Here is a 26,256-nt window from a genome sequence, read left to right as displayed (position 1 = left end):
CTGCAATGTATTTGATAGTTTGTTCACAGTTGTGGAGAAAACAGTCTTGTATTCCTGTGTGTCTCATTCCTTCACCTCATTCTGTCAGAAAGCAGTTGCACCTCTTCTTATCACTTACACAAGTACATGTATGCTTCTTTCCCTTTGTAAGTTGTGTTGTTTTGTTGCTTTGGGTTCACGTGTTGTGGTGGTTTTTGACTGTTGGGGTGGGTTTCTTTTCTTTTTAAAATAAATCTACACTGCAGTTTCCCAGCTGTTTCTCAGGAAAGATGTTCTTCAGACTTTTTTGTCTGTTCACACACCTGGTGCTCTGTCATCCCATCTTTTCATATGCACTTCCTTCTAATTCATGTTTCCTTCTCTTTGACCTGTCTTTCAAATGTACTGCTTCCCTTTTTAGAAAGCTTTCCTATGTACTTCACTTACAGAGTCTCAAAATTCTCTGAATTAAGATGCAAAGATAGACAGAATTCTGAAGGCAATCTGGTGTGGAATATAGCACAATTGTAGGTGATCCTTTACACATTTTATTCGGAATTAGGGACAGAAGAAACCTTTGGCTGGATTCCCATAAATATGATGTCAGGAAGGAGAGGGAAGGACTGCCTTTTAGAGACTATTGCTTTAATCTGCAGGGTTTTTTCAGAATTGAAATTGATACCCTGGAATAATGCTGAGGTGTGTGTTGCATATTGTGTTTGCCAGACATGTTTTTGATATTTTCTGATGGAAGAGTGGTGCCTCTGGTATGTGGAGTAAAACAGGTTGTGGAAGTTGGCAAAGCCAAATACTGAAGTTCCAATGTTTTTTTAATTTGAAGAACTTAAAAGCAGGATGTTGCAATTTTAAGAAGAATTTCAGTTCCTGTCTGTTCAAGTCTGTCAGTGTCTCTCTCGAACCAAAACCAAGGAACTGATGTAAATGCAGCCTTGTAGGCTGAGAAATTAAATGTAAGAAATGCTCTTTGCCTCTCCAGACCATCTGAAATCTACAATTAGTCTTGGCTTCTGGTTTCCTTAACTCTAAGAGCTTGTACCACTTGAACCCAGGGAAGGTCATTAGAAGATTCTTTAAGGGGATGGAGTCCAGGAAACTTTTTCTTAGATGGGAAAGTAGAGTTTTCTCCTTAGCCTTGGAAGAAGTGCTCAAGGTAGATAACATTCAGTGACCACTATTTCTGTCCTCTGTTAATTGCATGGTTTAACCTGCCTGCTGCCTCCTGGATGCCGTAGAAAGATTCTGTGCCAGCATCCGAGGAAGTTCTAGTTGTCTTGAGGAGAATCTGTCTTGTTGTTACTTCCTTGGCCGCATGTTTTGTTCTGTTCCAGACAGTACCGGTGTTGGTTACTGGGCGTGGATGAGAGGAGGAGGTTGTCAGAAGAAAAACTGCTTATAAGACAATAGGGTTTATGCCTCTGTTTGTTTGCTTGAGTTCCATAAAGCTCCATCCTCCTTCTCCCCCTTTACCCCCATCTTCAGTGCAGCAATGGGTTCTTCTGTCTAAATGCTGACTGTTGTTTGTTCTTTCACTCTGTGCTCGAAGCTCGGCTGAGCATTCCCATTCAACCAGCACAGAGTGGCTCAGATTCCCTCTTGGAACAATGCTGTCATCAGGTCACAAGCTGTTCTGGCTCACAATGAGGGTCAGGGATAAGCTTTCGGATGTACTTCTTTGGCTTGTATCAGGTTTTGCTTTCAGGACTTTTCTTCTAAGGAGGAACTCTGTGTAGTGTCTCCCTTTTGGAGGTTTGTTTTCATTGTAAGAGTTAAAGAAGACCCCTTGGAAGTAAGAGGGTGTTTCTTTGGGCGGAGGAGACTTCTTGAGACCTTTAACCTGCTATCAGAGATACCTGTTCAAGGAGCTGTGTCTTCTACTTGCAGCATTATCTCTGCTTTCTTAAAGGCTTCGCCTTGTTCAAAATTAAGATAATTTCTCTAAGAGAAGATAAAACTAAAAAATGTTAATGGAAGTGCCTCCTTGCCTGGACCTATGATTGACACATGGAATTTTGAAAAGCACCATTAAAACAAAACAGAGCAGCTAATGCCTCTGATGTGGAAACATTTTTGTTCATAAAAGAAAAAAAAAGTGTTAGTTTGTGAATTCCATTTATTGTGACATCCAGAAAACATTACCTGCAGAAACTTATTTGACCTGAGAAAACAGAGGCATTAGAGATACCATCAAAAACTTATTACTCCAGAATTGCATCCTGCAATCTAAAATTGAAATTTGAAAGTTTTTTAATGCACAGAAGCTGACACATGTTATCTGATATAATAGGGAAGTTTATTTGCCCAAGGATTGTCTGGAACTTGTGAATTCATAGATGCAGTAATTTCTAAAACAGCATTTTTTTCAGTCCTATAGTTCTTACCACGGTTTGAAGGAGAATAAAAGAACCTGATGTTAAAAGAGAAGTTGCTAAGAGTTATGAGCAGCAGTTTTATGAGATTTCTTTCTTAATCTAGAAAATATATTGATAGGTGGTAAAGGTGTTCTTTTAATCACATGTCCTTTCTCCAAACATTCCCACCCTACCTGCTATTGTTGCTCACATAATTGAGGAAGTTTGGTGTTTTTAACACCAAACTGGTGGTTGTTGGCTTTTCTTTCAGTGTTTTGTAGAGGTTTAGTGGAGATGGCTCAATGCTGGCATGTAAACGTTGTATTGGACCACAGTGGTGAAATGCAAATTATCCATCATCTGAGCTCTTGCACTCAGGGCTGTTAGCCCCACCACACACACACAGCAGTTATAGCTCCTGTAATGCCTGGCAGTCCATTGTATGTGAAAGCACAATAGTTGTTTCCTTTAATTTAGCTCATAAATTATGAAACTGCTGAGCAGTTCCATGCTGGGCCTGGCCTTCCTCTGAATGTGAAGTTTTGTAGCGGGAAATGCTTGGATTTATGTAAGAGGTTAAAAAGGAAAAAGCTGATTATTTCTTTTCTCCATCCAGGCCAGCTTCTTGCTGCTGTACAACGCACGTCTTTGTGACAGTTTATAATGCATCAGTTAAAACACAACACTGGTTTGTAATCCTAGCATTTGACAGGTGGAATCAGAAAAGTTGCTGTTGGGGTAAATATTTTCCAACTGCTGTCTTAAAAATGATAGCATTCTGTCAAACTGAGGGAAAACAACTTAACTTTGAAATTGTTATAAGACACCATGTTTGTCTGCAGCTGGCATCACACAGTGAAGGGCTGTAGCACAGTCTGAGGATTTTGGCTATATCAGGCTACTGTTGCCAGCAATCTCTTCTTGCAGAAATCACCGCTTCCAAAAGCAAGAATACTGCAACAGGATGTATCTGTGCACCACTTTTCAGTCTGGTTACTTAATGTAGCATGATTTTTATGAACACTTCAAGCAAATGTGGCTAAGATGCAGAGGAGTATGTTGTATTCTCCCCATCCTCCTCCTGTGCAAAAGGGTTGCTACTTTTGGCAAAGACGTGTGGTGATAGTAACAGCTTAGGCATCTAGTGAAATCCTCCAAGCTCCTCTGAGATCATATTCATAATTGCATTCATGCTTCTAGTCTGATTTTAATGAGATGAGGTGAATGTTGCCAGCTTAGAAGCTCAGAGTTTTAACAAATGCTCTGCATTACACAATATGAAGACTCTGAACCAGTTGTTGACCGCAACTTCTGCTCATCTTCCTGAGGGTTAAATGATGCTACATCATGTCACTGAAAAGGTAGTTGTTCCTTATCTCTTCAATTTTTTATTCATTTGTCTTTCCACCTCAGTACTATCCATCGGCATCCATAAATACTATCAAGGCAACTTTGGGACTAGAATACTGGGCTAGTACTTATGAGTAATTTAACACAGCACTTACTTTCATGGCATCAGCTTTCCTATCCTGCTTACTTTTTATGGTGATACATTAATTTGGTAGCAGTTCTCATTAATTTAGCCAAACTGTAGTTTTATAAATAGTTCTGGGTGTATTTAGCTGTAATCTGTCTCCTTTTTGTTCTGAAGAGTAACTCATATCCTTCCTATATCCTGTCACTTGTCTGAGAATGAGATTTAGAAACTGCAAGAGCAGAGAAGCATTACTAACAAGTTTGTATGAATATATAGTTTGTCAAATGTGACTTTTTTGTCTTTGCTTACCTTAAGTTAAAGTACTCTTCTCCTTTTCTGTTTTTCTCAGCTATGGGTATAATAATTTACACTTTTCAGAACTTTGAATTGTTTTTATGGATATTGGAGGAGGCAGGAACTCATGTTAAAATGATGATATTAAATGTTTTCCTCTGAATCTAATGTCTTCCATTTCTTCTGAATGGGTCCTTGTGTGCATTAGTTTCTGAGGGTAAGAACAGTTCTGAAGGTGAACAGCTCTCAAGACAATTTTACCTTTGAGAAGCACTGTATTTCTTCAGTTAAAGGTTAACACAATGCATGTTGTCTGCAAACTTGACAATGTGAATTTAAATTAGGTTTGTTTGTACATGCTGTACACTGGGAGCATCTGCTGTAGTTAAGAGGCACTCTGGTTGATAGAACCAATGGGTTACAGTAAACTTAGTCTCCTTCAGTAGCAGCAATGGGATTTGAGTAGTTTGTTGTCCAAGGGAGAAGGACCATTTTGCCCTCAGGAAAAGATCAATTAATTCAGAAATAGAAAGTGCTTCCCCAGCTGAGAGCCACATGAATGCCAAAGACTATCTATGCAATCTCAGTTGTTCTAAAGGGTTAAGGAGATTCATCCCAGTAAAATCTAACATGTATTGCTGGATTCAAAGTGGTATTAAGGGGGAATACAGATGTAACTGCTGCCATCTAGAACTACCACAATAATCTTCTTTCCTTGCTTACTCATGCATGAACGTTTCTGGTGTTCAGATGTGCTTTGGCATATTGCATAAAAAGTTTGTGTCAGAGATACAGTGTGAAACAGTAAATTCAGTAAGAGACAACTACTATTATAGGCTTAAGAAAAACTTAAATCCATAATGTTTATTAGAAATACCTACCTGAAGTTTTTTACCACAGACTTGCTATGAGATGTGTATTTTATGTGGAAATGCCCCATGTAAATACAAAAATACAAACACACTGACTTACTGTTGTTCTTTACCTGACTGTAAATGTGAGATTTTTTCGATGGATTGTGGTCATACCAAATGCCTTAGCTGGAATATAAAGTATTTCTTGTCCTACTGGGTGATTTCCACTCAAGTAACTGCATGTTTTATGTTTTAAAAACTGGAACCAAGCATACCTCTTTGAAAAACAGAAAATTAGCTCTCCTCTTTTCTTGGAGGACAGCTTGGGAGTAGCTTCAGCTCTGCTGCTACCCAGAGAAGAGTCACACTAGGACAGCCCCAGGCCAAGTGTTCACTGTCCTCCAGATTAGGATTTGGTTTGGGGTCCTGTGCACAGCTCCTCTGTTTCTGTGCTTGCATGTGTGTACATGTGAATTGCACACCACGGGGCATCCCCTCAAATGCTTCCCATCTGTCCTAAGTGCTCTGTGGCTGCCTGTGATGCTCCCAGGGCGCAGGCTGGGTGAGGATTTGTGGCCTGTGGGAGGGGACTGGGACTGTAACAAGAAAAGGACTCTGGGCCATAAGACTTAGGTGGCCCCTTCTGTGGCTGCTCTGCTCTTTGAGGGAGTGATGCAGTGAAGGTACTATTCTAGGATCATGACCTTTAGCTCCCCCCATTGTTTGCAAAGGGGAAATAGGAAAATGTAATGTAAACTGAAGGCTGTTCTTTTAGTGGAGAAGTTGCTGTTTATCATGTAGAATGGATTTAACATCTTGAAGATTAAACAGTACTGCTTTTCCTTCTGATATTATATTTTCCTTCCCCTATAGCTTTTCTTTTTCATGAAGTGAAATCCTTGCAAATACTTTTAGCAGGGAGTATTATTGCTGGTAGTGTTGCAAAAGAAAAATGTTAAAAATTGAGCAAAATTTGGAATTAATTTTTCAAGGAAATGATGGATATTGCTTGCAATCAAGTAGATACAAAATGTTTAAGTGATTTTTTGTGCCACATACGTGCTAAAAAACTAACAGCTCAAGCTTTCTTAAAAATCCCGGTTGCAATTTACATTTAAGCTGTAACGATAGTGTTATATTGTTATCTAATCAAATTTTTTAAGAGGCATTTCCATTTTGGTAGAATGATGACTCCAAGGCCTGTTCAGTGACTCATTCCTTCATCTCATATTATAAGGTGTAATGACATTGAGAGAGTTGAGTCTTTATAAACGACAGATTATTTTGTTCTCTGGTAGAAGAGCCCCATCAGACTTTATATGAATCTGTCTTCCTTCTTTTGTCTCAATCCTGTTTGTACCACAGCATCCCTGATGCAATTGACTTGCCAGCTGCTCAGTGTTCTTAGGGTGAAGAAAACAGTGGCCTTGTAGGTCATATTTGATCTTCAGACCTTCTGGCCCTCCAGGTCTAGTTTAGGAAACCAGAATTATTGAATGTAATGCAGTTTGGTTTTTGTTTGTTTATTTGTTTTTTTTCTTTTATTTGAGTTCAGATTGTAAGTCAGTCATGCTTTGATGTTTGGTCTAAAAATAGGTATTAATTTTTTCTTTCCTGGTGGTTCCTAATATTTTACTAGGAGTTTTAGTGCAACCTGTCATATAGCAAAAATAATGTGGGGTTTTTAAAAGTATGCCTATAAGCTCTGAAAGTGTTTCAGGCTCACCAGTTTGTACCCAGGTGCCTTAGATAGAACAGCACGTTTGAAGAAGACCTTGTCTGTGAAGTTCTGAGGCAGATGGAGTTCACTGGTCAGATTTTTAACCCATTATAAAATGTTATCTTTATGCAAAAGAGTGGTGCACTCTTTTCTGAAGAAATGTAATTTGAACTTTAATTGAAGGCTTGAATGTAGAATATTTACAGTTAGTCTGTCTGGTTTCCATTCTGGTTTTTTGGGTAAGCCAGTGCAACATCATTTACATGAAGCTAAGTGACTTACAAAAGGAAAAGCATAAAACTTACAGTAGAGAAGCTCTTAACTCCTTGACTGCCATGTCTAACTGTATTCACCACTTTAATGTCTACATTTGGGTGTGAAACCAGACTGCTGCAGAAGGTAGTGTTGACATATGGATGCTGTTACTTGGGTGGAATAGTGCCAAAGGGGTTAATAACATTTCCATTGTGCCTACACACTTCAGATGTCTCACAAGAAACTGATTTGATAACATAGTTTTTGTTGCACAGTAGCAAATCTCTGTTTCTTTTCTTTATTATTTCTTGCTTGGAAAGGTACTGTACAATAACTGAAAATACAATAAACAGAGATGCTTCTGTCTTCAAGTATTGGTAGCATTATTAAAGAAATTCTGACTAGGCCAGTTTAAGAGATTAGATTTTACTTGTAATTTAAAATGTGGCAAGGAAACAAACTAAACAATAGGAAAAATATTTGTGATTATCAACAAAATAATTTCACCTGTATGTGCAAGACTAACTTGGGGAATGAATGGTAGGACTAGTTAAATTTTGAATCAATAATTCTTTTTCTAGATGTGCTTTTTAAAAATACAGCTGTCAGGTCACATTTCGATGCCTGGTTCATAGCATTAGCAATTCAAATTGTGTATTTTAAATCCGAACTACTAAGCATTAAATTAAAAAAATCTTTGTCCCTGACATTGCGGTAATGAGTTGTACTGTGCCAGTCTCCAGCAGGGCTGTTAATAACTAGCTTTGATTCTGTTTCATGAGTTTTTATGTTACAATTTGGATTGATGGTAATATAAGACTAGGAATAGCTGATTTTGTTGGCATGAGAATGAATGTTCCCCTTATAGATCAAAATAACTTGAATAGCTTTTGATATTGGATTTCATTACTAATGTACAAAATGCCTTCTTCTAACAGAGAGTCTAGTAGCTGGAGTTTGCAGGCTGGGGCAGGTTTGACTTTCAGGTAGGTACAATATTTCATGAGGTACAATATTTTGAAGAAAATTTCTCAAAAAAGAGAAACCAGATCTGTCCCAATTTTGCCATTTTATTTTTCTCTTGGCTTAGAAGGGATTTGAGTTTTGGCTGTTAATGTAACAATCTGTTTACCTTGGCAGAGCTGGGCCTAAGACTAACCTTTGTTGGTTAACAAATAAAATTAGTTTGAGCTCACTCTCCATGGAGTGTTTTCTCACATCATGAATCATTGTGTGAACTGGGACATGGTTTTAGTCCAGTTCCTGAGGAGAAATCTAGTACATAACTTCAGAAATCAGGTATGTTGTACTTACAGATGGGAAGCACAACTCTCATCTGCTTTTTCTTAACAAACCTGGATCAGTGTTGTCTCTAATATCAATCCAGCTTCCATGAAGACAAAATTTCACCTCAAAAGAAACAAAAAAGATTAAGTTTGACTGGCAGAATGAATTTTTCAAAACACAGTTTGAGAAGGTGCTGTGATTTAGCAAGCTTTAGAAAATGAGTATGATTTAAAAATGCAGCTGCAGGAACATATAAATTGTAAAGCACTTTTGGCTGTCATATGCTCTCCAAAATTCAGTACTGTGATAAATGAGAATTTTGAGTGATCTCAGGAGTACCTTCTGATCAGTTTGCCACAATTCTGCACATTTGTTAGGTGTGCTCTTATTCCTCTTTCCAAACCATGCTCTTGGTTCCTTTGAAGCGTTTATAAACATCTTGATTGTGTGGTCCTGTTTTGGTGACTCATATGTCTCTGACAGCTTACACACACTTACATTACAGTAATCAAATTCTCTGAGAGGAGGCAGCTTTTAAAAATATTTATATGTGTTTTTTAATAAGTGGAAACTTTTATAGACAGAGAAAAGCCTGAACAGTAAAGGGTTGGGGTTTTTTGTTTGTTTAAACAAACCTCCAGTAAAACTAAAGTGATTGAATTGCTGCAGCTGTCCATATGTGAATTAGTGCAAGCCAGACAAACTTCAGGGAGTTAACTCCAGTGCCTCTAGCCTACCCAAGCCACTGTAGAGTGAGATCAACAGCCCCATCCTACCTTTTTGTTTCTCAACAGAAGAGAGAGAACATGCCAATAATCATGTCATTCTTAAAGGAAAACTGCAAGCACAGTGGCAGATTCTAGAACTCTTGAAAAATACGGGACTTAGAGAGTGAGAGAGTTGTTTGCCTTCCTTCATTATGTCTTGCTGAAGTCTGAATGCTGAGGAGTGTTTGAAGAATCAGTAGCTGGAGCCAGCCTGAATCCCTGCACAATTGCCATCTCCCCCTTACAGCTCTCTACCCACCTCCTAGCTCCTTAGGAAGAGCAAAGCAGTGTGCAATTGCACTCATAGCAAAATCAGAATAGTATTTTAAAGCTTCCTGAGTAGGGAGGAGAAATTACTTTGCACGTGCAAAAAGCTTTGAGTTCTGAAAGGAAGTATATTCTAGCAGGCTGCTTAAAAATGAAGATACAGGGCCTTGCGTTCCCTGGGGGTCAACCAAACTGGAAATACCCTGCTAAATAGTCTGAATTTTACCTTTTCTGAGTCACAGTGCTGTTGTGTTCTGTGGAGATAAAAATTTTCATTGATGTGTGTACCTTAGTGCCACCGCTTGAATCCAGTAGTCTTTGGAGAGCTGTTGTGTAAATACAACTTCTGAACCAAATGCACTGGTTACTCTGGGGTAAACTGTATGTATGTATATATATATATATATATATATATATATATAGACAGACAGATAGATAGATGGTTATAGATAATATTGATGCTAATTTAGGGACTCTAGTTCATATATTAGAGATATGAGTAAAAATTGGTTAGTTGGATGAACTCAGGGGGTTGAACTTTCCAGACCTTCAAGTTCCTGAGGTTTCAAGAGCCCAAAACCCCCAACCTTCCTGAATGAAGGGCAGATGGAGTCTGTGCCTCTTGGGCTGGTTTTGAAGGCTCCCAGAATGGCAAGTCTGAAAACTTGAAGTTTATAACTTCCGATGCCAGGAGGAAGGCTCCTGCTCCACCTCAAGATCTGCAATTAGGGAACAGATTCAGTGCTTTTGTAGGTGATGGGGATATGGGTACTCCATCCAGTGAAGCACCCAAGCTGGTAAATCTGAGCCATGAAGAAGCATCAAGAGAAAGTGGGAAGTGGTAACAGTACAGAAATTCTCTGCTGCGAGTGTTGGAGACTCCCATCTGCTGACCGGACCTGACCTGTCATCTAGAGAGGCTTGTTGCCTGCCAGGAACTTGGATCTGGAACACTATGGTAAGACTGCCAAAGCTTGTCTGGCTTCAGACTACTACCCCCTGCTGCTCTTCCATGTAGGTTTCAATGATACTGCCTGAAGTGATCTGAAATTATCAGCTGTGACTGTGTGGCTCTGGGGTGATGACCAAGGGTGTGGGAGCCTGGGTGGATTCTCCTTGATCCTTTGGGTGAAAGCAAAGTGCATTAGGATGAGTGGACAGATCCTGTGGGTAAGCTGGTTGCATAGCTGGTGTTAGCAACAGAATTCTAGTTTTATGATCATGAGGGTCTTTCTGAGGATTGCTTGGAAAAGATGAGATTCACCTGACTAGGGCAAAAGCATATTTGCAAACTATCTTATGAGCAATTGGTGGACCAGGTTGGCAAACAAAATGTGGTACAAACAATGGGGACCTTGTAATCAAAAAAATCAGGACTGGAGGGGGCCCTTCCCAAGCATACCCATATAAACAAGGTTCTGCTTTTCAGAGTTACAGGGAAAACTCTGCTACTCTTTCTGGGAAGTCAGCATGGCTGGTTGCCTCTCTGAAATGTCTGTGTTCTCATGCATACAGCATGGGATGCAAAGAAAAGGAAATACATGTCTGCATGCAGTTTCAGAGTTATGATTTCATTGAAATTGTGAAGATATGATAGGATAGGTCATATTCAATCACCCTGATATCTACTGGGGGGATAGGGTAGCTTGTTTATGTGCTGGGTTGGGTGTGAGCAATCCCGGAGGTTCCTGGAGTGTGTTGTCTACTGGATTTCATACCTGCAAACAAAGAACTGTTTGGGGATCTGAAGGCTGAGGGCAGCCTTGGCTGCACTGACCGTGGGATGATAAAGTTTGGGATCCAGAGAAGAGGGGGTAACAGGCAGAACGCAGGGTTGCAACCCCGGACATGAAGAAGTAAGACTTTCGTGTGTTCAGGACTCTGAAACCAGTGGGAAAGTCCAGGACAAGGTAAACCTTCCCTCTGAGGAAGAGAATTAGGTTAGGGAATATTTAAACAAACTGGTCACATGCAAAGCCATGGCCCTGGTGTGGTATGTCCTGAGGGAGTTAACTGATATTGGGACGTCCCTCTTGATGGTCTTCAAAAAAAAACCTGTGATTAGGAGGGGTTCATTAAGACTAGAAGAATGTACCTCCTGTCTTCAGGAAGAGCAAGAAGCCTCTTCTCTGAGAACTATAGACTGGTCAGCCCCATGTGAACCATTGAAAGATGATCGAACAAATAATCCTGGAAGCCATTTCCAAACATATGAAGGACAAGAAGCCAGTGGGAGAAGTCAGCATGGATTTATGAAAGGGAGGTCATGTCTGAACAATTTGTTAGTCTTCTACCATGAGATCCTTGACTTGTGGAGTGGATGTTGTTTATGTTGACTTCAGCAAAGCTTTTGTCACTGTCTCCCATAACTTGACAAACTGATGAGGTGCAACCCAGGAGAGTGGAAAAACCTGGCAGAAATGCCTGACTCAAAGGGCTGTGATCAGCAGCACGAGGTGCAGGTGCAGGCTGGTCAGTGGCAGTGGTGCCACAGGGGTGGGTAATGGGGCTGGTGCTGCTCAGGATCTGCAGTAATGCCCAGGGAGACAGGGCAGAGAGGAGTCAGAGCAGGTTGGCAGGTGGTGCAAAAGTGGGAAATGTTTGACTCCCCAGAGGGTCATGCTGCCATTGGTAGAGGCCTGAAGAGGCTGGAGAAATGGGCTGACAGGATGCTGATGAGCAGAGGGGAATGCCAAGTCCTGCAGCTGGAGAGGAATAATGGCAGGGACGAGTACAGGCTGTGGCTGAGTGTCTGGAAAGCAGCTTTGTGGAGAAAGGCCCAGGGATCCTGGTGGACATGAAGCAGAGCATGAGGCAGCAGTGTGTGCTTGTGGCAGGGGCAGCTCCTGGCTGCCTGGGCTGCTTCAGGCAGAGTGCTGTGAGCAGGGGGAGCAATGTGATCCTTCTCCCCTTGTCCTTTCTGGTGAGGCAGCTGTGGAGTTCTGTGTCCAGTCCTGGGTTCTTCATGACAAGAGTGAGATGGAGAGAGTGGAGTGAGTCCTGTGAATGGCCATGTAGATGGCTGAGGGATTGGAGCCTGTGAGATCTGTGGAGAGTGTGAAAGAGATGGGACAGTTCAATATGGAGAAGAGAAGGCTCAGGCTGATCTTACTGATGTGTCTGAAAGCATTTTTAATCTTAAGGGTGATCAAATACTGGAATTTCCATCCTTTGAGATACTCAAAACTTGGCGATAAGGCCCTGAACAATCTGTGCTTTAGCTGTTTCTGCTTTGAATAAGGGGATTTGTCTACAGAGGTGCTTTCCAGCCTCCAAAAGCTGTGTGATTTAGGTAGTGGTTAGTGGTTTGTACTGCACGTGCAAGCTGATAATAAATGAAGTACCACTGGGGGCTGTCCTGGAACTTGTTCTGTCTAACATCTTTTATCAATTACTGAAAAAGGCAGCGGAGTGCACTCTCCTCACATCTGTGATTGCTACCAAATAGGTAGAACAGTTCATGAGTTAAAGAGTGAAGGGACCTGAATCTAGAGGAACTCCGATTGTCTAACTTGGAGAAGAGAAATTGTGAGGTCCTAATAGCTGCCTTACAAAGCCTACAAGTAGGTTATCAAGAAGATGGTGTTACTGCACAGCAGTGCACGGTGGGGCAACAAGACCATTGGGTGAAAACTGATACAAGAAAGGCTCCAATACACTGTAGAGAGAAAACCTTTTTCCTAGTCAAGCAATGAAGCAGGTTCTTCTGTGTGCCCTACCTGCCTCTGTAGGAGGAGGTTGGAGCTTTCAAGATCCATGTGGACAAAGCCCTGAGTAACCTGGTTTGACCTCAGAACTGGTCCTGCTTTGAACAGAAAGCTGAACTAGAGATGTGAAATCCCTCTCAGGCTGAATGACTTTGATTTTTCAGTTAAGGTTCAGTGATAAATTGTTGCAGTGGGGATCCTGCAACACGCATATATCAAACCAGGAGTCCCGTGGAAAGGAAATATATATGGACAGACAGATTCTTGATAGCTGTTTCAGAGAGATGTTTATTTCTCCAGCCGCATGGCCGGGGCTCTGCTGAGGAACTGTTCCAGTCACGGGACCAAGGGTCCTTCTGCCCGCGCAGGGAACACAAACCAACCCATGGGAACGAGGCTGAGCAGGGGCAGGAAACCCCGTGCCTGTGCCCTCAGGGCCCCTCTCCCAGGGCTACACGGCGGGGGAGGGACCCCAACACCTCACCCGTTTTATTTTAATAAAAGGAGAATGAAAACAACTGGATAAACATAACAAGAACAGTTTCAAAACAAAACAAGCCACCCTCCTGAGTCTTTAAATGTCCAAACAGATTCTCTGGAACATCTTAGGGCTGACAGAAGGGAGACAGAATTCTCTGAGCATGCTTTGTGGGGAAACTGAGGCAGGAGAGGGTTTAACTTCTTCCCTCCCCCTTTTCATCCCCCACTCGGCATTGGAAAGGGATTTTTGGGGAAACAATTGGCAAAAGCATGGTTTTGTGAGGGAAACCATGGATGAAAAAACGGATTGGGAGTACACTGGGGGTAATAGGATATAGGGTAAAAGGGAAAGGTGGGATTAGGAAAGGGAAACTGTAGGGGGGGCTTACAATGGAGATACTGTCTAACATGACTACGATTTTTTGCATATATACTGCCTTTTACAGGAACACCATCAGGCCCAGTGACCTGCGATGCTTGTAACCCTTTTCTCCCTAGTACAATATTAAATTCCACCACCTCTCCATCTCCCAAGCTTGGGATGCATTTTTCAGGGTTATTCTTTTTAATAGCAGTTCTATGCACGAATATGTCTTGCTGGTTGTCACACCTTGTTATAAAACCATAATTTTGCTTAACATTATACCATTTTACTATCCCTAAGGTCTTAGTTACTATGATCTTTTCGTTTTTTCGAGTGGCTGCTGTTTTCTGTCTCGCTGCGTCTTTGCTGTCTCTTTCGGTCGCTCCCGTGTTGGAATTCTTGGGGCTGCTCGTGCCTGCGCGCTCTTCCCGGGGTCGCGTTCGGGGCTGCGCGGGCCGGGCCGGGCCACGCCGCTCAGTTCTCCGTGCGTCGCCTCCTCTGGTCGCAGCTTCGCTGCCGCTGCCGGGCGCTGCACCCACGTCTCGGCCGGGCCCCCGAGCGAGGACTCCCCCGCGCCCTGCTCCAGCGCGCGTCTCGGCTGGGCGCGGCTCCGTTCCACCGCCATCGCCGCCAGCCGCTGCCCGCGTGCCGCCTCTCTCGGTCGGGCGTTCCCGGGGCTCGCTCCACCACGCACTGCACAGGACCGGGCGGGCACCGCCGGGTCCCGCCGCTCCCGCCGCGCCTCGCTCCGCCACCGACACTGCGGCTCGCGTGGCTCCGCCCGCGCGCGGGAACTGCCTCGCTGCTGCTCGCAGAGCGCTCGGTGCACGTGGCCTGGGCCGCACGGTCCCTGAGCCACGCTTCCCTTCACCAGGACACAGCTGACATTGCTCAACAGTCTCGGTAACTAAATAATATTCACGAAAATATTCTTCCATCGGCATATATTTTGACTCCAATATTAACTGTGTCCAAACGGTTTTCCAAAAGCCCTTGGTAAGAATTAAATCCCAAGAAACATAGAAAAAGTTCTTAAACAACCATGCCAGGAAGTGTTTCAGTTCTTTTTGAGCTTGAATCAAGCTAAAATTTACAAATCGTTGTTCAAGAATCATTTTAAGTTTAAGATAAATGTCCATATGCGGCTCTGAGAGCCAAGAGTCTTCCCACGGTTCCTCCATAGTTTAGATATGGAATAGCAAAGCAAAACCAAGAAGAGGAATCCAAAGTTTCCAGGGTTTACTCACACAAATCAGTCGCTTAGGGATCGGGGATCGTTCTGCTCTCAAATCTCCACCATTTGTTGCAGTGGGGATCCTGCAACACGCATATATCAAACCAGGAGTCCCGTGGAAAGGAAATATATATGGACAGACAGATTCTTGATAGCTGTTTCAGAGAGATGTTTATTTCTCCAGCCGCATGGCCGGGGCTCTGCCCAGGAACTGTTCCAGTCACGGGACCAAGGGTCCTTCTGCCCGCGCAGGGAACACAAACCAACCAATGGGAACGAGGCTGAGCAGGGGCAGGAAACCCCGTGCCTGTGCCCTCAGGGCCCCTCTCCCAGGGCTACACGGCGGGGGAGGGACCCCAACAATAAATTTTTCATGTTCTGTTTGCATGTCAGCTTATAATGTGTGGTGCCACTTTTCTCTTTTGCTGTTCATTATGTAGTTTAGCAGGCCTCTTGTAAACTGATTTTATAATCGTTTTTGACTTCACAGAATTAATAGAGGAATATTATAAGCCATAAACTTGTGGCTGGTATGTATCCAAAAGTCAGAACACTGCCTTAGCTATGACTTGCAGGCTCTGGAGGAGGGATGGAGATATTCAGCATTGTGACTGTGTGATGTTTTGGGGGTGGAAAGAAGTAACTGCTTTCCTGTTAACTTAATTCAATTTAGTATGCAGGGTTTGTTATTCAGGCAGAACCTTTTTGCTGCCTGTGGTGTAATGGTTGGCTTTGCTTTGTGAGCTGGTATTGCCTGTTTGCTAGAGCTTGCAGGGTTTACATGGCACACTCATTTGTGCAGAAAGCAGATGCCTGTTACCAGTTCTCACTTTTCTGTTTCGGTGGTTGAAGTGCTAAATGTTTGGTGGAATGTCTTGGGGCGAGCTTTTCCACTGAAGGCAGCAGGAGTAAGGCTTTACAGATACGACCATCCCAGATTTTGCCAGTCTGGCTCCTAGTAGATGTTTGATGAAACACTGAATATAACTATGGCTTCCATGTTGAATACCCCGGGTGTATTATTTTTGATTCTCTGAAGGAATTTTTTTGTCTTTATGATTTCCTTAATTCTGTACAGAGACTTTCTTTGGTGTATGGTTTCAAGGGATGGGGAGACCTCTTGGGAAAAGACAGACATACCTTATAATGGTAGCAAGCTAATAATGCAACTCTGATAACAGACATTCAGAGCAGTAGAAGTATTTCATCTTAATTCTCTGATGTATAATCACAAGTGAAAGTAAATCTTGTCTCTTTGATGAAACCCTGCGAAGGCATGTTCATGCAGCAAAGCTTTGCATTTCTATATAAACAACAGTGAAACTCATCATGATGCAAAAAATTCTTGTTAAATACTCTTTAGGTTGATAGTGAGATATTTAGCAAGGTAGTTGCAGTGACTTGGGATGCTTATGAATTTGAGAACCTTTCCATATTTATTTCTGTATTAAATAAAATGCTTTGAAAGTCCTGTGAACAAAAGGCAAAACTCTGTCCAAGAAATAAAAATAAACTTTGTAATACTGCCAGAATAAATATTGCTGAAGCATCACAAATTGATTTCCTTTAAAAAATAAAGAAAAATGCGTGCCATTTGTTGCCTTAACCATGATGGGCTTGCTTGTGTGTTTTTCACTTTGGCCTCTCTTGTAGCAGTTACCCACGGAACATTACCGTTGCATGTTGCCTTTGTGATGTACTCTCTTGGTTAAGCTGAATGAATTACTTTCACTGAGAATACATGATTGCATTGGTGTTTTCTTATGCCTTTGGAAGGCAGGAAAACTTAAATGTAGTCAATAATTGTCCAAATATATGTGTGTTTCTCTTTTAGTGGAGGCGATAGTGGAGTTTGACTACAAAGCTCAACATGATGATGAGCTGACGATCACTGTAGGTGACATAATCACCAATATCAAGAAAGATGATGGAGGCTGGTGGGAAGGACAGCTCAAAGGCAGAAGAGGTTTGTTCCCTGACAACTTTGTAAGAGTGAGTACAAAGTGGAACTGTTCTTGTGTTGTGTGTATAAGCTTTATGTACTGTGTTGTTCAGGCTAAATATTAGCCTTTATATCATAACATCTTTTATATCCAAAACCATAATATATTGCATATACACATGTATTGTATATACACATATACTGCATATATAGAATGCAGTGTTCTATTGAGGCAATGTTACAAAGAAAAGATTACTTTCTTTGCACAGACAAGTTGAAAATAAAAGAAGCTACCCCTACGTTTCTCTGCTGTTCAATGATAATATTTGACTTCTTGGTCTGAGAACAAAGTGGTTATTCTAGAACAACTTTGAGGTTATTGCATTTGAAATATTTGCTCTTCCTTGTAACTGATTCTGCTTTTCCAGAATGCTTTCTTAGGTTTTATAGAAGTTTTTTTTTGTGAATATTTGTTCACAAATGGCTAAACTGGTTGAGAATAATTAGATTTTTCCATACAGTTGCCTATAAAAACTTTTTTTAAAAGCCCATTAATTTGTATTCACTTAATATACCAAATAACTTGCAATAATCCTTGTTTTAGGACAGCCATTCAGAGGTTTAGAAAGAAATTCTTTTTTTTTACAGGGCATCTGTGTGTGCACACATATGTCTGCACATATGAAGCCAGCTATTAGTACCTCTGGGCCTCCTTGATTTGTCATTGCAGACCTAGGCTGTTAATTTCTATAAACCTCCATAAACTTGGCTCTCCACTAAGGAAAAGAGACCAAGAACTACAATAAAATACATAAATAGATTTTATGATAATCTTTTAGTACAGCTTCAGGGGAGCTTTGGTACTTCCCCTTTTTGAAGGGTATAAGTGTCTTTCTTTTTTTTTTTTAACTTCATCTAACTGTTTAAGCCTGCTGTGTGTTTAGACATATGGACATAATGAAGTAATTTCATTTTGCTTCAATAGTGCTGTGTATGTCAAGGTAACTGGGGGAAGTGGTCTGGTTGTGAGTTTAGCCAGCCCACAGCGGAGGGTGTGGGGGTGGACACGGGAGCCTCAGGTGTTTCTGAGGGGACAGACATATACCCTGATCCTTGCTCCTGTCATTTTCAAGAAGAAAGAGCAGCTCTGTGTCTGTCAGGCAGCAAAAATTAGGAGCATGCAAGGGCCTCAATGAGACTAAAGGGTGTGGTGGAGGACAATGAATAATCTGTTTTTTGCTAATCTCTGAAAATCCACACTGTGGGCTAGGGGAAAGAAACTGGTTTGGTATTCATTGTGTATTGGTAATATTTTTCTGCTTGAGCTCTGGTGAACTGAACTGTGGGACCAATGCAGACTTCCTGTAAGCTTTCTCCTGGCTGATATTTCAATCTGCTGCTGATTTTGGGAGGTATTGGATTTAGTGTTCTAAACAAATGCTGTCTATGAATTTCTATTATGAGAATATAATAATCTAAAGATTTCCAGGTTTACGCCATTAGTACCTAATTCTAAGACCTCTTCTTTCCAAAATTACTTCAAACTGTGGCAAAGTCACATAATTGAAATATAAATAGCTTTTTCTCAATAGAAAGTTCTAAAACAACAGATTTTGTCTTGTCATGAAATACCACTCCCTGCTCTTTCCTTCCTGTCATCTTTTTTTTTTTTTTTTTTTTTTTTGTATTTATTTCTTTTTTTAATCAGCATCCAGGGCTGTTTTCTAAAGAACTAAAAACCACATTGTGTTCAAGCTGAGAATGAGGAAGAATTTAAAGTCAAAGATGTTTTTTTGTTTTTTGTAGTCAAGCATTTTCTCTCTAAACTAGCTAAGATGGAGTAGAAGACACACACTTACTTAAAGTAGAGTTAATTTATGAATCTCCTGACTGAAGACCTTTATTTTTCTTGTTTTTCTTGTGTAAATCTCCTAATGGAGAGCTATAGTCAAAACAGCAGTCCCATTAGAAAGCTTGTTGAGCATAATCACTCTGCCCAGTAAGATTTTAAGCAATTGTAAACTTTCTCTTGATTATGGAAAATGTTTTAAGAAGTGAATGCACTGTTGGGCTCACCAGCAGTCAGTTTATGCCCCATTGGCAAAGTGTGTGTCAACAAAGTAATTGAGAAGCAGGCAAAAAGGGATGCTAGACATGAATAGTGGACTTGAATGCAACTCCAAATTCCTATTTCTTATCAAAATTGGTTCTAAGAGTAGTTGAGAAAGTTATTCAAAGGTTAAAAACTACAAATGAAATTCTTGAGGTACTTTGCATTCTACCTTCAAGTGGTGGGAATAATTTCTTATGGAGAAGAGCTTTAACTTCCTGTGATTTTATTTCCTTTTGAATAAATTCATGATGATGTTCTGAATTAACTGTTGGGGTTTGCAAAAATTGAATGTTTGGGCTGAAATGAAATCATGGAATTAACACTGTTAAGAGTATGGAATGGTTTCTGTTAACATTTGTGCACAGATTCTGGGAGCGCAGCTTGGAAGAAAACAAGTAGAAATCAGAAGGGGAAATATTAGGGAAATGCAATATATTGGAATGTTTATGAAAAGATATTCATTTGAAATGTTACTTAAGAAATAAATCCCCCGTATTTTTCAAGGGAATGTGAAATAGGTTCTGAATGTGGAAAAGACTTTTGGAGTTGCCTGTAGTAAAAGTGTTTTTAAATTTCTTGGAATAGGTGCAAATTAGGAGACCATTGAAGAGGAGTTGTCTGAAGACAGATGTGAGACAGAAAGAGGAAAGGGGAGGTAGCAGTGATATACGTGAAATACATACGCAGTTATTTTTTTTCAAGGGACTTTTTTTACGAAGTTTTAGCAGAGGCGCTTCCTGTTCTTGAACCTACAAAACAACTGCTCTGAATTTTTTGTATGTTTATACATACAGCGACGAAAAACACGGATTCATACCTTTCTTATGATCTGAAATTCAATATGCAAGGCGTAACAGAGAAGGTATTTGGAATTTATTTTCTGTTTCTTTTTTCATTGCCTAGTAGTCTGTGGCTATGGCCTCTCGGAAGATTTTGTGGAAGAGGTTTGTCTAAAGATGAGAAAAATCTTTGGTCTCTCTTCAAGATCGAATTTACCTCTGTCAACATTTGAAGACACTTTTTTGTTAGAGATAATGGTACTGAATGTATCGTAAGAAATGCATGAAAGTGGATTTGTTTGTTGTCTTTTTCTGTTTCCTTTCAATTTTTCAGGCAGAGAAATAGAAGTACAAATGGAGAATTATGTACTGTTCCTGGTGTCGGTTTTAATTCTCAGTTATGCAGCTGACAAAGAGGAGGTATCAGGTGTGATTGCAGTGTTGGTCATTTATATGATATAAAGTTGGTTTTCGATGTCTTTCTAGCTTGAAAACTTCAACTTGAAATCCATGTTCTACAGTGTAAAACTGTGTTTGTAAGCGAGACAGATTTTGCTGATAGCAGATGAAGCTGTAGAAAGCAGGAAACTGGTGCAGAGCCATGCTTGCTGGCTTTAATTTTCAAAGCTAATTCTATGTGGGATTGAATAGTGTTATACTGGTAAACGGAACCTGCTGCCTGTAACAACCTTAAAGCTTCTCTGTACTCCAGAGGACTTGCCAATATTACTAGCAGAATTAGAGAGGTAAATTTATCTTAAGCAAGAAGTGTAGTGGTAGTTGTTTTTGAAATTCTGGTGCATAGCTTGTGTTTCAAAATCAGTGAAATGGGACAGGGATTTGTGTAAATGTACTGCTGCCTCGGGTCAGAAAAGCAACCTGGATTTCTTGTTATGCAATCAGGATACAATCTTTAAATAGTGCACATTAGTTATAGAATGTCAGGGATGTTCATGCTGAATCGTAATTACATGGTTACATTATCTGTTGCTTGTCATTTAATTTTCTTCTCTGTATGGTTTGTTTGTTTTTATCACAACCAGCTAGAGGTTGTGGGGGACTTGTGAGTGATTTCTCGCTGAGACCCTTGTGCTTGTTACACACCCCTACCCATCCCTGTTCGTGCTTTCAAAAAACCTTTCATAAAACAGGTCCTGTGCACTTGCAGGGGCCCTTTGCAGCTGTAGTTTGGCTCCTGGGCAGGAAAAGAGACTATTTCCCATGTTTGAGAACACTTTGGTTCCTACAGTGTTTTCTGCTCCCCCAGCTGCTGCTCGGTACGTGGCAGGGCAGAGAACTGACCAACTCCTGTTGTCCTTCCCTGCTGATTTGCCACAGACTTCTGCACTCTCTGGCACCTCTGTGACTTCCTGCCTTTGCTCTGGGGTTTGTAGGTTCTTAGAGCCTTCACTGCTTTCCTCAGCAGTCTGAGTACTATTAATTAAGCGTTGTCTGGATCAGCTTTGCCTCAGTAGCCACTTGCCGCGGGTTCAGTCCCTACACAGGCCATTCACTTAAGAGCTGCACTCTATCCTTGTGGGTCTCTTCCAACTCAGAATATTCCATGATTCTGGGAAAGCTGTGGCATGAGCAGAGGCACTGAGGTTATATCCAGACTAGGGAAATTATTTCTGTCTGTACCTAAAAAGACAAGTTGCTTTATGGGTCAATGGCTTGTTATGCTGGGGTACTTCTGACTTGTTTTTTTGGGTGGTTATTTTTTGTTTTGGGGTTTTTTTGGTTTTTTTGGTTTTTTTTTACATACTTGGCAGGAATTTGCACCTCAATTAATAAGCTTTTTCTTTTGTCGTTGTTTGAAATCTTACTAGAATACTGTCTACATATTTGTTTTCAGGAACTGTTTTAGATCATGGGATCCTAACTGAATGAGAGTCAGGAGTACTATCTTCTTATTCCAAGTTTTGGGTATGGCCATTAAACTTGTTATGCTTATGGTGAAATGCAAGACAGTAGAATCATGTGAAAATGTTGTCTCTTTGAGTTTTTGTTTCTGTCATCAGCAATTAAGATTTTGTGAGGAGAAATGTAACATCAGAGGGTGTAATTACTTATTATTGCTGCTGTTATTGCTCTTACATTGGTGAATGTAAAACTAGTAGAACGAAATCTTTGTCTCCCAGCCCATCTCCTCACAAAGACACCGATTGACCAAGCTGGTCTTGTGCCAGTCAATAGTCTGTGACTTGGCTGTGTTCACTCTTATAAGGGCATTGAGCACCGAGCAATGACAGCACTCTGGGCTGTCCTGGATGCCCAAGGCGAGATTACAAATGATGTCACACCTCAACCTGTTCATCTGGATTCAGAGGAGGTGAGGGAGCTCCAGTGAGGCAGCTGCCCTGGGTGTTTGGCCTGGAAGTGATTTGAAACTCCCTGGCAGCGAGGGAGGCTCTTTACCATTCCCTGTCCCAGGGAACTGGTGATATTCCCAGCCGGATGGGAAGCGCGCCATGCTCACTGCAGTCGGCAGGATGGACCCCGTATGTTTATCATGGGAGCAAGTGTGGATTTGGCTGTCCTGTGGGGAACAGTTTGTTGGATGTGTTTTGATGGCAAGCTTTGAGGGGAGGGGCTACTCAGGGGAGTGTGGGGATGTGGAAAAGAGAGAAAAAATGGTGGTGGTTTGGGGCTGTCAGCTGTTGGATGTTTTGTGGGAATTAGCCTTTAAACATTTTATGAAGTATGTGAAAGTAAGTAAGTTTTAAGTACGTGCAGGAGTCATGTAGTGAGCACACAGTAACGTGAAGCTTCAGTGTTAAGGTGTTTACTTGTTTTTAATGACTAGTACATTATATTGCAAAAAGTAACCTTCTGAAAAGACAGTGGCTTACTTGTAATTATGTATTGATAGAACTGATGGAAATTCTGCCATGGATCCAACTCCTCCCATGGCACGGGGATTTGAGCTAACTGATCTTTAAGGTCCCTTCCAACCCCTACCCATTCTACAATTTTATGAAATTTATGAATTTGAAAATAAAATTTATTTCTTTTCATTCTTTATGCAATATAATTACAGATGTCTAAAATCGTTCTTATTTAAATACACATAATACTGCTTTACTGATAGAGTTAATGTGGGTTGTATCAATTAATATACAAAGGAGACTCAATTATTTCCTCTACTTGTTCAGGTTGGTCATTTGTAGTGTTAAGAAAACCTCAGTAGACTATTCCTGTTTAAAATATGCTGTTGTTTAAATTGTAAATTACAAGAAAAACCAATTTGGGCTATAAGGGAAAAAACCCTCTTTTATTTCTTTCTTCCCTTCCTGAAGCTCCAAACCATGAGAAGAATCTAATCAGAGATTGGAACCCAATGTGCCATCTAGAATTTATATTTTCAAACATATAACTTCGTTCCTGCTATAATAGAATAATTCTTTAAAGTAGCTTCAATTTATTCAAAACTTAGTTATGTATTATTATTTGAAGTGTGTGTTATATGGAAAATTCAATACAGTTTTGGCAATAGCCTCTTAAAGTAGTCATAAGGATTTATAGAATTGGCAGGATTAGATGGTTCATAGCATTTCTCCAACCTAGTCCTAAAAGGTTGTGAGGCAAAGAGAAGGTGTCTTAAACTTATATTCTCTCTTCCCTGAAATCGGTTTTCTTTTTTTTTTCCCCCTCTGGCAACCTTACAAGGTCCGGATGTTTTTATTTTCTCTGTGTGTGGGTGGATATGTTAGTAATACATGTATTTTGGTCTGATTCATTTTCACACTTGGTGTGGCAATTGTTTTACTGTTGGAGAATGCTGCTGTGAGAAAATCTTCTCTGTAGGTAGAATCTGTAGAGGTGCTTAGCAGTATTTGCATACAAATGTCTTGCAAAACATACTTCTACAGTTTTGGATTTGAAGAGAGTACAGCTGTGTATCTGATTTTTCCTGACAGGACCAAAAACCTCATTAAAATTCTTAAAACATAAGTTCCTAGAAATTGAATTGTGGTTCAGTCTCACTGCTGTTTGAAGCTAACGTGAGAATACTTGTCAATACTTCCACCTTCTTTGCAGTTTAATTACAAAGCCCTCAGATGGATTCCCTCAAGTTTAGGAAATATTATCTGATTTTAATGGTTTTAATATTTGTTTGCAAAAAAGGGTGTAAGAGAAACAGTATTCTGAAAGCCTCTGGCATACCTGCAGCATTTAATAATCATAATGGTGAAAGGTTGTGCTTCAGTCTTAGCCTGCCAAATAGTCCACTTACATAGCTAGAACAATACAACCTGTGTCCAGACTTCATCTACTGATTGTCTTTCAGTTTATATAACTTAAGTGTTAACAGTAAGTAAGAATGAAGATGACAGCAAGAGGGATGAGTAGAAAAAAACCTGCTGCTGCTATGAGTTAGTGATACTCTCTAGTTCTGATCAAACACTACAATTTATTAACAGTAAGTATATGTGCGTATGTGGGGTTTGTTTAGTGGTGTTAATTTTTAATTTATTTGGATTTTCGTTGTTGTATTTGGGGTTTATTTCTATGTGCAGAAGTGCTGATTTTCCTGAAGTATCATGTATAGACAATGTAACAGTTTCTATGTTTTTATAAAATGCATATCAACTGGAATGACAAACTATTTGCATTATCTGCTGTTGAAAGTATTTGGCTAATTAGGTATCTTTGTGTTCTGTTCCTGTAAGTGCTGCAATTTCCTCCTAGAATCTTTTGGGTACTGTTTGGGAAGCTGATGGTGAAGACAGTCCTTAAAGGGTCCACCATTTCCTGCCATCACCTAATTACTAGAACATCACTCTACTAGAATTTCACTGGCACTGTTATTAAAATTATAAGATGACAAAGTATATTAGAGCAGTTTAGGTTTATGAGCAGAGAACATGTTGTTCTCTTCAGAGCTGGAAAGAGCCGAGTGTATGTGAGCCTCTTATTCCTCATTTTTTGGCTTTGTTAAAGCCATATGAAATATATCATTGTTTATATATAGACACTCTAGTTACTCAGTTACCGTGGAAAAAGGCAAAGGTGCAGGAAAACTGCCATAGGATGGGTTATTTACTCACTCTGACTTCAGACTTCTTCAGCGATGGATACTTAGCGGCAGTGGTTGTGACAGGAGGTGGTGAGGGATGGAAGGAGAACAAGTAGAGCATACATTTTTAAAAGTAACATTGGTACTTCCCACCCAGGGAGAAGGAACAAGGCAAACCTTTCATTTTTACAGAAAATGGTAATGACTTTTGCTTTTTCTGAGGTTTTTTTTTGACTGGGAATATTGAGAGTAACAAATGCACACAAGCCATTCAAGAATGTGCAAGCTGTTGAACGTATGTATCTGGTGCTTCATAGAACCTTGATTTGTCCATTTCCTGCTTGGTGAGGGCTCAGTCACCTTTTGAAAGATTGAGTCAGTCCCTGTTCTTCCAGAGAACTTGTGTTGGCCTTCCCACAAGCAGTAGGCCAGTATTATCAAAAACCCTGATTAAAAACACCCTTCCAACAGATACTGTCTCTAAAACAGAAACTTCTTTCATAATTTTCATGACTGCTCAGCAGTAGCTTACAAGCTACTGCCACTATTTTGGCTGGCTCATGATAACCAGCTTAGCTAAGCCTTGGTTTCCCTTTTAAACATGCTTTGGTGTGTTTAGGCAGCCTGATTTGTCTGTCGGTATTATTTATTAATCGATAACACAAACCAAATGAAAACATTTTTAAATCCTTTTGGCTGAAAATTCTTCTCTTCCTACTTGGAGCCGAGAGCATTACATGATTCAGCTTTCCTTTTGCCACCTGTATTTATCAGCTTTTTGATTGATTGAAGGATTTTTTCATTTTTGTTCCCTCACCCCAAGCTTCTTTATCATGCTGCCCCCAGGACCTTGCCAGCAGGTGAGCAGGCTGCCTGTCCTAGTGCATGGTCCTGTCATGTTGTCTTCATGGCACTACAGAGACATGCTCATACACTGTCATCAGCCATTGCCAAATCACTGGCCCAATGGATGCCTAATAATTAGAGGTAGAAGAAAGTAAGATGCAAATCTTAATGTTTTCTTTATGCTTCCCCAGTGTCCCACAGCTCAATTTTTTGTACTATCAAAATGTAATCTGTTCCTCCTTTAAAAGACTCTAAATTGACCTGAGTTATTCTCCTTCCAGGATTGAATTAGGGAAATATGGATGGAAAAATGCCTGTAACTCAGAGCTACCACATTATCTATCTTGAATAAAAAATAGCTAAAATTCACCCACCAAAAAGCTGCATGCATGTCTCAATGTAGCTTTCAATGAATTTTGAAATTCTTCTATTTTGTTTTAGAAGAGTCTAATTCTAAAACTTAGTTGAATAGTTGCTATATAATTTGTTTCATTAAATAAAG

The 26,256-nt window shown here is 40.5% G+C and overlaps 1 protein-coding gene across 9 annotated transcripts in view; it reads left to right on the top strand.

Moving 5' to 3' along the window:
- The window catches only part of SH3KBP1 (SH3 domain containing kinase binding protein 1), a 215,736-nt gene that overhangs the window by 10,060 nt on the left and 179,420 nt on the right, over positions 1 to 26,256 (top strand). For 5 of the 9 annotated variants that reach the window (XM_048287331.1, XM_048287348.1, XM_048287368.1 and 2 more), the window contains exon 2: positions 16,889 to 17,046. In XM_048287331.1, the coding sequence (XP_048143288.1) occupies positions 16,889 to 17,046 (158 nt within the window). Of the gene's footprint in view, positions 1 to 16,888; positions 17,047 to 19,879; positions 19,972 to 22,143; positions 22,221 to 22,289; positions 22,390 to 26,256 lie in introns of those variants that run through there. The other 4 variants (XM_048287378.1, XM_048287358.1, XM_048287411.1 and 1 more) reach the window with 4 other exon arrangements.

This window comes from Corvus hawaiiensis, chromosome 2 (assembly GCF_020740725.1).
Source record: "Corvus hawaiiensis isolate bCorHaw1 chromosome 2, bCorHaw1.pri.cur, whole genome shotgun sequence".
NCBI classification, from domain to species: Eukaryota; Metazoa; Chordata; class Aves; order Passeriformes; family Corvidae; genus Corvus; species Corvus hawaiiensis.
This window is presented reverse-complemented; position numbering and strand designations above follow the sequence as displayed.